Source organism: Chaetodon auriga, chromosome 13, assembly GCF_051107435.1.
Source record: "Chaetodon auriga isolate fChaAug3 chromosome 13, fChaAug3.hap1, whole genome shotgun sequence".
In the NCBI taxonomy this organism is placed as follows: Eukaryota; Metazoa; Chordata; class Actinopteri; order Chaetodontiformes; family Chaetodontidae; genus Chaetodon; species Chaetodon auriga.
The window spans coordinates 18,658,983-18,673,096 of record NC_135086.1 but is presented as its reverse complement, the minus strand read 5'-3'; the positions used below and the strand labels follow the sequence as shown (position 1 = coordinate 18,673,096).

At 46.0% G+C, this 14,114-nt stretch overlaps 1 protein-coding gene across 1 annotated transcript; it reads left to right on the top strand.

The window, feature by feature from the left end:
• The first annotated feature begins 356 nt into the window (after positions 1-356).
• On the top strand, positions 357-9,641 carry tmtc4 (transmembrane O-mannosyltransferase targeting cadherins 4). The gene is given in 18 exon segments (XM_076747370.1): positions 357-531; positions 533-682; positions 850-965; positions 2,058-2,274; positions 3,943-4,030; positions 4,218-4,318; positions 4,620-4,712; positions 4,909-5,070; positions 5,372-5,574; positions 5,872-6,046; positions 6,424-6,555; positions 6,697-6,776; positions 6,895-7,002; positions 7,142-7,283; positions 7,448-7,562; positions 8,856-8,968; positions 9,103-9,172; positions 9,368-9,641. Coding segments are annotated over 18 exon segments (2,247 nt in total). The 5' UTR covers positions 357-498; the 3' UTR covers positions 9,517-9,641.
• The last annotated feature ends 4,473 nt before the right edge of the window (positions 9,642-14,114 follow it).

The window sequence follows — 14,114 nt, the reverse complement described above, 5'->3', positions numbered from 1 at the left end:
TCACTGAAAATCTACAGTTTCCGGGATATATTTGAAACAGTTAGTACGTGATACCGACGCAGCTGCTACCGTGCGCCTGCTATGTCTGAGCCGTAGAAATGAGAATATCACCCGCTAACAAGACATGCTAAAGTTACGCTTTATTATCCTGCTAACTTTCAAGGTAGCTTCACGTCGCACCGTCATGTGTCAGTGATATCGTATCTTAATTCTTTCATCTCGCTGTTAAAAAGTGCAAAGCTAATCACCACGTTTGTGTGCAGGTACGATTGTTGGCTCCTTCAGCGAGTTAATGTTCCCGTTTGCTAGTTAGCCTGCTGACAGAGAAGCTAACATGGGCTTTACAAATGACAGGGTGACCTTTGACCACATGTCTCTATAAAGATAAGGTATGCATCCACCCAGTGTGTAAAGACCGTGCCTGGATAGCATCTGTAATAGCTGACATTGCCTGCACTCATCCTCTCCGCCCCTCCAGGGACTAGATGATGATACAGAATGACCAAAGACCCTGTGCATCATGGCGTTATCTGAGGTTTACTGGGATCACCAAATACCCCTGCCAAAGCTTACTCCAGTCCAGGCCAAGGTCACTGTCGCCCTGGTTGCACTCCTGTGCTTCATTAACAGTTATGACGGGGAGTTTGTGTTTGATGATTCCGAAGCAATTGTCAACAACAAGGTACTTTCCTCTTTCAAATAGTATGGTACCCACATATACATGTTTGCAAATCTATTGCTGTACCCTTTCTATCGCAAAGAAGTTAATGGCATTTCCTCTGCAGCATCAGCAGACTGGTGTCCTGCATGTGTTAGTGGCATCATGGTGATTTTATGTGTGTGTTCCAGGACTTGAAACCAACAACACCCCTGAACAACATCTGGAGCAATGACTTCTGGGGAAGCAACCTGAGTAGCAACTCTAGTCACAAATCCTACCGACCTCTCACTGTTCTCACATTTAGGTAAGAGCACGTACAATATCTACGCATTGGTGTTATACCATGGTCACAGAAAATACTTGTTTCTGATTGGCTGGCAGGTGTTGACATCGTTTAACGGCACCCTGCATGGCAGACTGTACCAAAGAGAATGTTTGATTTCAGCATGGTGTGTTTTGCATAAATGTGGTCTTTGTGGCTCTGTGGGTCGTGCATATTTTGCATGTGTCACCTCAAATAAGCATGATTTTTACATGAGTTTTTTCAAATGCTTGTCTCTGAGTCTGACCAAACCTGGGTCTCGGTTGGGCACATCCGATGCTGCACGTCCCAGGGCTTTACTATTGAGGATCCCCTCCACTTCACTGAACACTGATCTGAGAACTTCGCCTGTCATTGTTTGTCAGTCTAAGTTGTGGGAGTACTCTCTTAACCGCATCTCCCCCCCCAGCTCATACCCTGTCCCCACCACAGCTCAGATGCAGTGCCAAGCTTGGCTTTGAACATTTTTAGAGCCATCAAGAGGGAATCTGTATCAGTCACTGTGAGTAGGTCAAGGTGTATGCTACAGGTGGTAAGACACTGAAAAATGATCTCCCACTTCATCTCACGGTGGCGCTGTAGAAGGGAGGTTTGTAGGGCCTCAGGGGGCTTGTGGGCAGGTCTGCGATGCTTGGTTTGACCTTGTCTTTATGTAAGTATGTGCATCTGTACTGGTGCTTGCATATGACCAGGCGGCTACTTAATATCCTGAAGCTCTTCCTCATCTCTGCCAACACCCGCTTTAACTCGAGCCGTGGGATGGTGAGTCACCGCTTATGGGCTATTCGTGACCTTGCCTTGATAAAGGAGACTTGCATCCTCCCATCCTCATCCTCTGTGTGTAGATATGAGACCAGGGGAAATGTGGGTCTGTTGAACACTGGGCTGGTCTGAGTCTTGTGCTGCATAACACCGTGACAGCGTTTACTTGGCAAGGTCATGAGTTCTCCCTCTCATTCTCTCCAGGCTTTTACTGCTGTCACATTCGGCTTTACAATAACTCGTACCCCCCCCTCACACACTTCTGTACTTTCCTTCATCTTCCATACATCTTCCATCATCTTCCTCTTTCAGGCTCAACTACCTCTTGGTGGGAGGCCTGCACCCTGTTGGCTTCCATGTGCTTAACATCATCCTCCATGCTGTCATATCCGCCGTTATGATTGACGTGTTTGCTATACTGATTGGAGGACTCGTCTATGATGAGAAGGGCAGGATGCTGAACCATGCTCCCAAGACCTCTCTGCTCGCTGCCCTCTTCTTTGCCGCACACCCAGTTCATACAGAAAGTGTAAGTAGAATTCAAGTTTGAAGTAGTTTATTTTTCATTTCCATTGAGTACGTCAAAATTACATGTGTGACTGTCACAGCATGTACATGCAATGTTAAATAAAATAACACAATGTTGTAAACTCCAGAGTGCTGAACAGTGAGCATACGCAGAGCTGGAGTCTTTGATAATTGCATGGTGCATACTGATTCCCATTTACACCAGATGTGGGAGTGGGTGACTCAAACACCAAAACTGCTCCAACTAGCACAACAGCAAGTGCGTGCTCCAAACTGTGTCACGTTCTCAGAACTTTTCAGACCACCCTCTTTTCATTGAAGAATGAAATGAATGAAGTACAGGCGAAGGTGAAGATAGACTTTGGATGGGCTGAGATGCTTTATTGAAACCCTTTCTCTCCACACAGTATGACAAAAACCTAACATTGTCTAACGTGAGTCTCTGACAAAAGTGCGCAAATGTTGCCCCTCAGTAGATCTTTCCCTCCATGCACATTCCTTTTTGTCAGACTTGCATTGCGTCTCTTGCTGATGCCATTTCCTTGAAACAGTACAACTGTAAGTGACCGACCTGAAGTGTTTTCAAACGACTTCATACACACTGTGAAGTCCGAGGTTTTGTACCTCCTCTGCCAGCAGAAACAGTCTGTTTTCAGTGCCTGTACGTGTTGCTTTCTCTGATATTTCTGTGAGAAGCGGAAACAGAACAGGCAGATCTAGTGAATGCATTTGAAGTTGTTGTCACTGCATTTGAAGTCTTTGACCACAATACATCTGAACAATGCAGAAAAAACTACCCTGACGTTTTCATCCGCCTCTTGGTACGGCAAAAAAAAAAAAAATGTAAGTATAAATAATATTCAAAGTGTTTAAACTCAGGACACACGACAGCAAAAAAACAGTCATGTACACATTTAGCTTGTTTTTCCCTTCTATACTTCTATATTGAGCTTGGGCTGGGTTCAGGAACAGTTGCTGTTGTGGGCCTGTGCAGCCCCTTGAGACATTGTACTCGTTGTGATTTTGGGCTACAGCTAAACTTTTTTTCACAACATGGAGTCCCTACAGCAGCGCATCATGGCATCTTGACATACTAGTCCAGAGGTTTTAATACTAAAGATGCAGTGGCTCCATGCCAAGAACAAAGGGCCCGTCTCAGCAGGGCGTGCACGGCCAAGGTGCGTGTGGTGGCATGGCCTGACTATTAGCTGTGTTGGGATGCTTATTGACCCGCCAGCATATGTGTGTTTGCTGTAAAGCCTGGCTGGAAAGCAGCAATTCCCCCTCTCAATTCTCTTTAATCATACAGGTCAAGGACTGGGTGAGACCTGGGGGGTAGGAGCCAGGCACACTGTTGGCTTTGGCCTGCTGTATGTATCAAAGCAGGCAACCCCAGGATGCCAACCATACTGTACCCACACACTGTATAAAATACAAACACCAACAGGCCATGCTGGTAATGAGAGATTTTTCCTACCTCTTTTAATAAGCCTCCATTCGGAACGGGGTGCACCATGCAAAATAGAGTGCGATTTGATGCAAAATGCAATAATTTATGAAAGGGTGCATATGATAATGCTGTTTCTTAGACTTGGTAGCATAACTTGTTTTTGCTGCCTTACTTTTTTTCATTTTCGTCTCCCTTTCCCCCCCTCTCCATCTCAATAAGGTGGCTGGTATAGTGGGTCGAGCAGATCTGCTGTGCGCTCTGTTCTTCCAGCTCTCTTTCCTCACCTACTGCAAAGCTTTCAACAGAGGTAGGCACCTAACATGAGTATTACTCTTTATGTCCACAGCAATGCTGTACTGTCTATATGTGCTGATAAATATGGTGCCGGCATCAAACATTCTGCAGCTGCTTGTTGTTAAATGCATCTGTTTGAACACCTTCCTTTTAAGCCTTAACTGTCCATAACCAGCTTGGTCTTGGCTTTGTGTTCCCAGGGAGTGACAGAGATGACAGGTTTTCTGTCCAGTGGGTTGTGGTCAGCCTCTTGCTGTGTGCTGCAGCGATGCTTTGTAAAGAACAAGGCATCACAGTCTTGGTACAAAGTCTTTTTTTTTTTTGTAAAGCCATTTTGTTGTGAGTTGATGATTTCATCACATCCAGCTGTAAAGATGTTTTAAGGGAGACCTCATTAGTGAAACACAGTAAATCCTCATGTGTGAACCCTGTATGAAGACATACCAATTGATGTGATCTCTTCTTGTTCTTCTTGCTTACATGATAAACCTAAAAGTCTCGTGTTTTTCATTTGTGTATAGGAGCCAAAGATCCATTTTTTTGCTGACCTATATGCATTTTAAATGCCATTTCTCCTCCCTTCTCTGTGTGTTTTCCTTCAGGGTGTGAATGCAGCCTTTGATGTCCTCCTGATCTGTAATGTTAATGTGTATGAACTCAGCCAGAGGCTACTCCTGAGGAAGAATCCACTCGATGTGAGTTACAGTTTGTATACCCTCCCCCTCTTTTCTGTCATAAATTATGCACTCCCTTGTACGATTAATGTCACATCACATACATCGTCTGTAAAGCAAAATGAATTTTAGCTCATTCATGAAACAGTGCTTGCGAGAAACTAGCAAACACGAATTTCTGTTTGTCATGTGATAAGTGCTCATGTTTTTCTGACAGATAAGTGAGATACTGCGAACCGGATTGCTCACACGATTGACTCTCATGAGTCTTGGAGGGCTGTCAATGCTCTATGCACGCTGGAGGATCATGGGAACAGGACCACCGGCATTCACTGAAGTAGACAACCCTGCCTCTTTTGCAGAAAATATATTTCTTCGAGTGAGTAAGATCCTTTTGCAGTGGTTATTTAATGTGAGATGCAACAATTAATTATGCAAAAGCCAGACACCATTACATCCCTGAACTATCTCTGTTGACTTAAAACATTCAAAATATATATTAGGATATATGCAATCATGCACTCATAACTATCATTAGCTTATTAGGTTTGCTCCAAGTGATCTTCATCATTGTCAAACACAGCCACTGACTTTGATTCTGAATTTGAAATGCTTTTCTTCCCTCATCTTCCCCAACTCTCTCCCATTCTGCGGCCCTCCTCTTCCTCTTTGATTGGCAGATAGTGAACTATAATTACTACTACTCTCTGAATGCCTGGCTGCTGCTGTGTCCCTGGTGGCTGTGTTTTGATTGGTCCATGGGCTGTGTGCCTCTCATTAAGTCAGCCACTGATTGGAGGATGGTGTGGCTGTTGCTGCTCTGGTGCATCCTGATAGGCTTGATAAGCCAAGCCTTATGCTCACAGGACAGCCAGAGAAGGAGGTAAGCGAGCACAGCCATCTCACACTCGCTGTAGATGAGATGAAGTACATGTTGGCCTCTCTAGACTTGCACTTGATTATGAAAATTGTAGCGTATCCACCACAGTGTGACCAGAGCACCATGTCTGGATTGAGTTTCAAAATTCGCTGTTGGTTTTGAGACGAACTGTGTGTGTGTGTGGTTCAAAGTTTCCTATATTTAGGCTTGTTTTTGGAGCCTACATCTACAGTGTCAAACTGCCATTTTTGCACATATATATAATCCCTTGGCATTCTGACCTTTCTCTCTCCCTGCCAGGACGCTGACCTTGGGTCTTGTGCTGCTTGTGGTCCCTTTTCTGCCGGCCTGTAACATTTTTTTCAGGGTGGGCTTCGTCATTGCAGAGAGAGTGCTATACTTGTCCTCGGCTGGCTACTGCCTGCTGCTGGCCTACTCCCTCGGACACTGCTGCTACCACTGGTCCAAGTGCAGGGTAGGGCTGAATCATACCTAAAAGATCACACCAGAGTAAAGGATACCACACACTGTTGAGTCCAGCCAGGATTCAACCCAGTGACCGTTCTGTCTATAAGCCATCAGGTCACACTGGGTTTAAGCTCTATTATTTAAGCACTTGTTTATGCAGCTTTGATGATTCTCTAAGTGATGCAGAGCAGGGTCAGACAGGAGAAATGACTAATGACTCACCTGTAAAGGAATTAAAACAGCAGGTGGTGTCCACATGTGGCGTAGATACATTTGCAGGGAGTCACAGATCAGTTATTTTTAAGCTAAAGGGTTATACTGACTTACAGTACAGGTTTGTTAAATGTCTTCTTTTTCTTTTCCTCTTTGTTTTCCCCATTCCAGAAGATGCTGTGCGTGTCTGTGCTTGCACTGCTGTGCACGTATGTAGCTCGCTGTGCTCTCCGCAGTCACCAGTGGCGGTCGGAACAAAGCCTCTTCACCAGTGCCCTGTCTGTCTGCCCGCTCAATGCCAAGGTAGATATCTGTGCTTTGTGTGTTTACCTGCCTCTTTACAGCACGCGTCAGTGAAATGTTAGTCCGCATGCGGAAATAAATTGCAGGCAGGCAACTGAAGTCACGCTCCGATGTCTAACGTGGTCATGACTGATTCCTCAGGTCCATTACAATGTAGGGAAGAACCTGGCTGACAGAGGGAACACCACCGCTGCTATCGGATATTACAGAGAGGCAGTCAGGTAGGTCTCCGAGCAAGCATTAGCAATCCAATCAGCTGCTTGCTATTTGAATCATGGCAGTATACTGTATGTGAGAGAGGGCTGAGTCGTGTTAACTGCTGTTTTCCGGGGCTTCCAGGCTGCATCCTACCTACGTCCATGCCATGAACAACCTGGGGAATATCCTGAAGGAGAGGAATGAACTGATTGAGGCAGAGCAGCTGTTGTCTAAAGCCGTTTCTATTCAGTGCGTCACCCAACACATAGGAATACACCACACAAACAACACACAGACAACCGTTTCGTTTCAACGGTTCCAGCACCAAACATCTCCCTACTGATTGCTTTGTCTTTTTTTTTTTTTTTTTTTTTTTTAATCTGTGCAGGCCTGACTTTGCTGCAGCTTGGATGAATCTGGGTATAGTTCAGAACAGCCTGCAGAAGTTTGAGGAAGCAGAGCAGAGCTACTGGAACGCCATCCGCTTCCGCAAAAAATACCCAGACTGCTACTATAACCTTGGACGCCTGGTGAGACTCCGGGGTGTTAACACTGTTTAGCGTGGTGCTCTTCGACAGCAACCTGAAATTTAAACCAAATTAAAAATAGAAGAAAATTATATGACACAGGCCTGTTTTTGCCATACTTGGAGATCGGAGGATTCCATAACCCACTTTCTCTCTTGTCATGACAGTATGCTGACCAGAACAGACACGTGGACGCCCTGAACGCATGGAGGAACGCAACTATGCTAAAACCCGACCACAGCCTGGCTTGGAACAACATGGTCATTCTGCTAGATAACACTGGTACCAACACAATGCATGCACACGCACACACACAGAGACACTGCACATACCGTACATAAAACCAGGCGCTAGAAAAAAAATCTGAAATCTTATAATTTGTGGAATAAAATCTAAAGCTAATAATGCTAATGTTTATAGTAGTAATCAGAATAGTAACAGCAATAACAATAATTAGCTTTATCCTTTTGTGAATTTCTGAGTCTCTGCTTTCAAAGAACTCTCTGATCTGGGTGCAGCTTGTTCCAGCATTAACAGCCAAGAAACACAGCGTTGTTATTTTGGAAAGGCAGGAAATCTAAATGGCCAACAAGATTAGACCGGAAGAGCAGGAATCAGTAATGCTTGAAATTTATGTATTAAAGCTTTGTGTTGTGAGTTTTGAAGGCACTCTTCCCTGCCGTGTGGAGAATGCTCTGATTTCCAAAAGCTCGAGCCGTTTTGTCAGAAGCTGCTCCCACGGGGGCGGAGTCTCCCAGGAGGGCACTGGAACTGTCCAATCAGGGCCCAGTATGTTCCTGATCAAACATGGGCAAGCACAGCCAGAACAGCGCCCCCTCAGAGTTCCCCCACCGCATTTGTTCCCCAAATCTGACAGAAATAATTCTACCCCTCTCCCCAGCTACCCCACCAAACCAAAAAAGAGAGAAAAGAAGAACAATAGGTGTCATTTTCAAATAGCAAGAAATTGGGAATATTCTTTTCTCTTTGATGTTCAACCCTCCCTCTTTTGTTTTGATCATTACACAAACAAAAGGCAGAATCGGTGGAGATGGAGGCAGATGCGCTCAGACACGGTCACACATGTAGTCGCATGTTGGCAAGCTGTGTCTGAAGGGCACAGGCCATGACTCAGGACACGACTGTCCTCTCTCTGTCTGTCTGTGTGTGTCTCTCTGACTGACTGTCTGCCTCTCTCGTTCTCCATTTTTGGCCAGACATCAGATGGGTCTGTGACAGAGATCAATAACCCAGTGGGCCTTGTGTTCAACCTTAATTAGGAGACTAAACCGCTCCTCCATGTGTGGAGAGGGGAAAAACTCTGCTCTAGACGCTGCTGACAAATAAAGCAAGCAGTCAGATTCCCTCCATACCAGCTGTTATTACAGTTGTGTCTCTGGGTTTGTGTTTTTAACTGTGTGTGTGTGAATGATAACACGGTTTTTAGTGGCTTGAATGTTGGCTACCATGTAGTGCAGTCACAGTCAGAATACATGTGAGCGCGTGTCGTGTGTGTGCGCGCATCGCTGGAAATGATGTCTGACATTTCTCGTACTTGTTTGTTCTGTCTTCGAGGTAACTTGGGTCAAGCCGAGCTGATCGGCCGAGAGGCTCTGAGGCTCCTCCCCAACGACCACACTATCATGTTTTCATTGGCTAACGTCCTGGGGAAATTAGAGAAATACAAGGTCAGCCGGCGTAGCATAAACACTCAGACTGTTATTTTTCGTTCATATTGATGATTTTAATCCTCACCTCCATGCCTGCTATAAGTCAGAAGCGATACATTTCTAATTCGGTGTTTTTATTTTTTTGTCCTCAGGAGTCAGAGGGCTTCTTCCTCCACGCTCTCCGGATCAACCCAAACGCTGCCAGTTGCCATGGCAATTTAGGTAAGCTACTGCAACTTTGGTCGAATCACATTTTGTGTTTTATGAGTCGATGAGAGATTCTAGGCGCTCAGAAGCTAAAAGAATAAATTACAGCTTATTATAGAAGCCTCCATGACCTGTATTGAATGCAGTAAATGAACAGAATTAGAATGGTCGCTGCTTCTCAGCTTGAACAGTGTTACTGTTTGTCCTCAGCTGTGCTGTATCATCGCTGGGGAAAGCTGGAGCTGGCAAAGAAACACTATGAGCTGTCTCTAAAGTTGGACCCCGAGGCTCCTGGGACCAGAGACAACTATAACATGCTGCGACGCAAACTGGACCAGCTTAAACGCCACACACCCTGAGGGAGCCGACGGGGACCCCTGCCTCCTGTAAAACAAATTTTTCCATTGTTCCACTTGGTAGTGTTTTATCTCACTAATTCTTGCTTTGTACCATTTGGAAATAAAGACCATGATCTGTGAATCAGGCTCTAGTTTCCGTCTTTGGATGGAAAAAAAAAAACCTCTCACATGGGAAAACAAGAGGGAAAAGCAATATGTTGCACAGTGGCAAGTTGTAGCTTTAACTATTATTAGAGAGTTTTTCCTGCACCAGCTATCTGATTTGATTGCATGGGCGTGAGGTACGTGTGGGGCAGGTGTGCTGGACGCCCGTGCTGGTTACATGGTCGTCTGCACTCTGCTGTTTTGTTGCTCCATTTGAAGGCCATGTGGAACTGATCCACGGTGAACCCCGTCCTCTTTTCATCTCTGACCCTGTGTTGTGTCAGCTGGACGGAGCATCATGCATGTGTGGATCCAGAGAAACTGCTGTAAAAACCTATTTGATTTGGCCCTTTTTCAGGAGTTCCACATGTTCCTGTTCTCAAAAGCTTTGACCATTGCTTTGACCACGAGCGCTAGTCTGCACGCAGTCACGATGCAGTGTTTATTCAGGCAGGAGAAACGCAGACTGTCCCTGAGAGGCGTCAGCTGGTTCGTGCTGACCATTGGTGGGCTAAGGTGGTGATCGTGTTTGTTTTTTAATGCCCGTCTCTTTTGTTCCTGAGTGGGATGGCACCTCGGAGGTTCAAAACCCCCCTTCGCCTCTGTGCTCCTCCTGAAGCCTCTGTAGTTAATGGGAGAAAGGTGTTTGTGCTGGGAAGTTTTTCTGAAGTGTCCACGAGGAGACAAGGGGTCAGCTGAGACAGGAAACCCATGGCCGGTGCTGTATGAAAACAGCTCTATAGCACAGAGGCTTCAAAGGGAGACGGGGATGATCTCCCCGGGGACTATGCATGCACGCACACACACAGGCCTGCTCCTCTTTAAGAACGCTGCCGAGGGAAAAGGCGACCCCAGTGTGAAACATCAGTCAACAAGTGTGCACCCGGGGTCAAAGTTCAACACACTTCTATTTTTTCACCTGCTTCCTACAGCTTGCAGAGAACTTTTGAAGCTCTGGCGGGCTGGTATGGCTTTGCTTTAGGGGCCGCTAAGTTTGTTTACACATACAGTACAATACACCATTTCATGCTTTGATGCTTGGAAGATGTTACTGATACGCGCATCGGGGGGGCGCCACGGCACGCACGGCCATCGCTGTCCTCTGTATAGGACCTCCTAAATATGCAACTAATATCACATGATGAAATTTCCTTGTTACTCAACCCTGTTTTTATTATTGCAGCTTTGGTGCAAAGAGTCAGTGGTAGATATATCTGAAAGCATAACAAATAGCCCACAGTATATCCACCGCCCACTCAAAGTACTGCTGGTGAAACCTTTTTCAACAAGACTCATGTAAAGGTCAGTATGGTGAAAGGGCTTCATGCTATGGAGCGAATGCAGACAGAATAAGATCAAAAAGGTTTCAATAGTGACATTCAAGACTGAAAGCTTTCCCCGCATATTATTTTTCGTCATGCAGTGTAACACGCAGTGCTGCTGATGTACGGTTGGCTACAGAACCATCAGCTATTCGCTTTATGTACTCGTGGATCCTTTCTTTACTTTCCGTGTGATCCTTTCATTGGGTGCCTGCAGCTGACTGTCTAGCTGCACAGCTGTGCTGGCACATCAGTGGGGGAGCCCACTTTTATCATAATCATTCTTCGAATACCTTTCATTATCATAAAATATGTGAGTATTAAAGGGATGGATTCACCGGCCCCGCCAACATCTTCATTATCCATTCTGACTGACAAAAACCTGCTGTCCTAGGGAGTGACATTAATAAAAGATGGGATAGTACAGCCTTATGAAGTCCTCTGCTTGTTCTCTGGGTTTCCTCTGCACACCTTTTACCTGCTCGGATGCTCCATTACAATGATATAATGAAATCAGCTCTCAGGAGGGGGTCTTTATTGTGTTCCATTAATCACACTGATAGCTTTTGATCATAGTAATCAATGGATTCGGGAGGATATTTTCTGATTGTTCACAGTAAAAACCACTCAAAATATGTAATGCTAAATTCAACAAAGTCGTTATGAAAAAAACAAAAAACACACACACACAAAAAAAAACGCTGGCATCCTTTTGTTGCAGCAGCGTATTCAACAAGAAGCAGGGGAGCACTAATTTGAACCCACTGAGGGCGTTTTGGAACAGCAGGTGTGCTAGTTTGCATCTGATAAGCACCAACAGCCGCCCCCCCACCCCCTCCAACAAAATAAAGAAACGTGGGATTTATCAAAACTGCTAAAATGAAATGTCCTGAGACATTAAATGAAGCAGCAGCGTGTGATGGTCACCGTGAACGTGAGTGACGAGGATAACAAGAACAGGGCCTTTTGATTTCATGATCTCAGATGTGTGGTTTTATTGTATTTTATGGCATTTAGAGAAGGACTGGAAGCGGGCATGCTGGCTCGAAGCACACACACACACACACACACACACACACAGCCGCAAACATACTGTACATCTGTAAGAGTCGCTTTGACAGAGTTCTCATCAATGTGACAGGATGTGATCAAGGGCAGTCCTGTGATGTGTCCGCTGGGCCTCTGTAGGGCCCTCACTGTCCCTCCCTCCCGCTCCCCCCAACCACAACAATCCTAATGGGCTCTGATGTGTACCTCCATCTTGCCTGTCTAATTGATGTAAATACTGCGCATTTGAACCCGCAGTCCTTCCCACCATCGCAGCCTGCCCCTCCCTCTGTTTCTTATAACAGTAGGGGTCAGAGGTTAGGCTGACTGAGTGATCATTAGAATGGCAGCCCTTATTAGAGGAGCAGCTTGTCTGACACCCCATCCGCATCCCGGAGAGGGACCCACCCTGTCTGCTTCATCTAGATCATATTACATGACACGACCTCAGAACAGATACTACCAGTGCACTACAACACTGTAGGCCACTAGGGCACGGTGGCATTTTCAGAGGGGTCCCCTCGCCTGTCACAGCGCTTCCCTGACACCACTCTGTCCGTCTGGCTTGGATGCACTCTGTCATTTTAAGGAGGGCTACTGTCAGTGCGTATTGGGACCGTTGTGTCTACATGCCCTGGCATTCTCAGTGGCGTTCCCCATACCGGAGCATCTAGACACCCTCTTGAGAGTCCGTGATGTCGCGGCCAATGATTAATAGTTAGAGATGGGCTATAAACCGTCCAGCGTGGCCAGATGCTAGCCAGGGCTTTGCTGAACTGATATAATGGACATAGTCTGCCAATTTGGCTCCCTTACAAAGCCTGGAAGTTCCCCAAGATTGATTCTGTTTCTATGTAGCGGTGCCCTGGGGGCTGAATGTTGAGGATGCACTCTTGCGAAAAATTTTGTGGCGTATTATCTTCAGCTGAGAAAAGCACTAAATGATCATGGATATAACAAAATAGCTAATATACTCAGTGACATTTGCATGCAACAGTGAAAATCTAAGCTGATTTATGATTTTATCATTTCTTAAGTCAAGGGAAGGCTCTCTGGATGTGGATGAAAAGGGGGGTGGGGGGGTGGGGGTGGTCTGGGATCATTTGCAGCAGGAGCCTTCTGAGGCTGCTTTGCAAAACAAAACGGAGCAGCCAGACCCTTATTGAAAAATATAGTGCAGTGAGACGGAAATTTATTAACTGGCACCAGTTAATGTGTGCATTATTCATTTCTGGTGAGCATGAAAAATGATCTAAAGAGGTTTGAAATTGCAGACGCGCAGGCTGACTGCACAGTGCCTGGGCTTGCTGCTTCGTTTCATCCTCTTGCAGGGGTGTTTGGGCGGAGAGGTGGAGGGCTGGAGGGACAGAGGGATGGAGGACGGAGGGGAGGAGTGCGAGCCCCTTTCTGGACAGTAGGGCTTTCCAGTAACAGCTGTGCTTCTCTCACGAGGGGGCGGCAGCAGCACTGGGAGAGAGGCTGCTTGGGACAGATGGACCGGCCCAGCACCACCTCCCCTCTCACCTCCCACCACCGCTTCTCTTATTAAAAATACATCTCTACCACTATTAATGTGTGTAGCTGAGTGTATGTATATGTGCACTCATGCTGTACGTGGCTGGTGAAGTAGCGTAGAGGGCTCTTACTCTTTTCTACTGACTGTAAAGTTTTGCTCGTGTCAGTACAGTGCCGCAGAATTCGAGTTTAGGACAAAACTCGGGTTTATTTTTTCTGTCTAGGCCCATTTATCTCTGGTCCTCTTGCCTTTGAAGCCAATCTCTCTTATTCTGCCATTCTCTCTGACTTTCTTCTTCTCCTTCTTCTCTCCACCACTGCTACAGTAGGAGGTGGTGGGCAGGAGTCGGTGCCAGTGGCATATGGCTTTCCACTGTGCTAAACATTCATACAAAAGACAGGCCCATCAGTCATGGCTGTGGCCGGATGAGGGGAGAGAGCAGGCCTCTGATGAATGGTGTTTAGGACTTACCTGCTGTTAAAACATTAGCTCCCAAACACCAGCTCCCCGAAGCACGCGCAACATTAAGAACGGTATAATATCATGAAATACGACCCTTGTGTGCACAC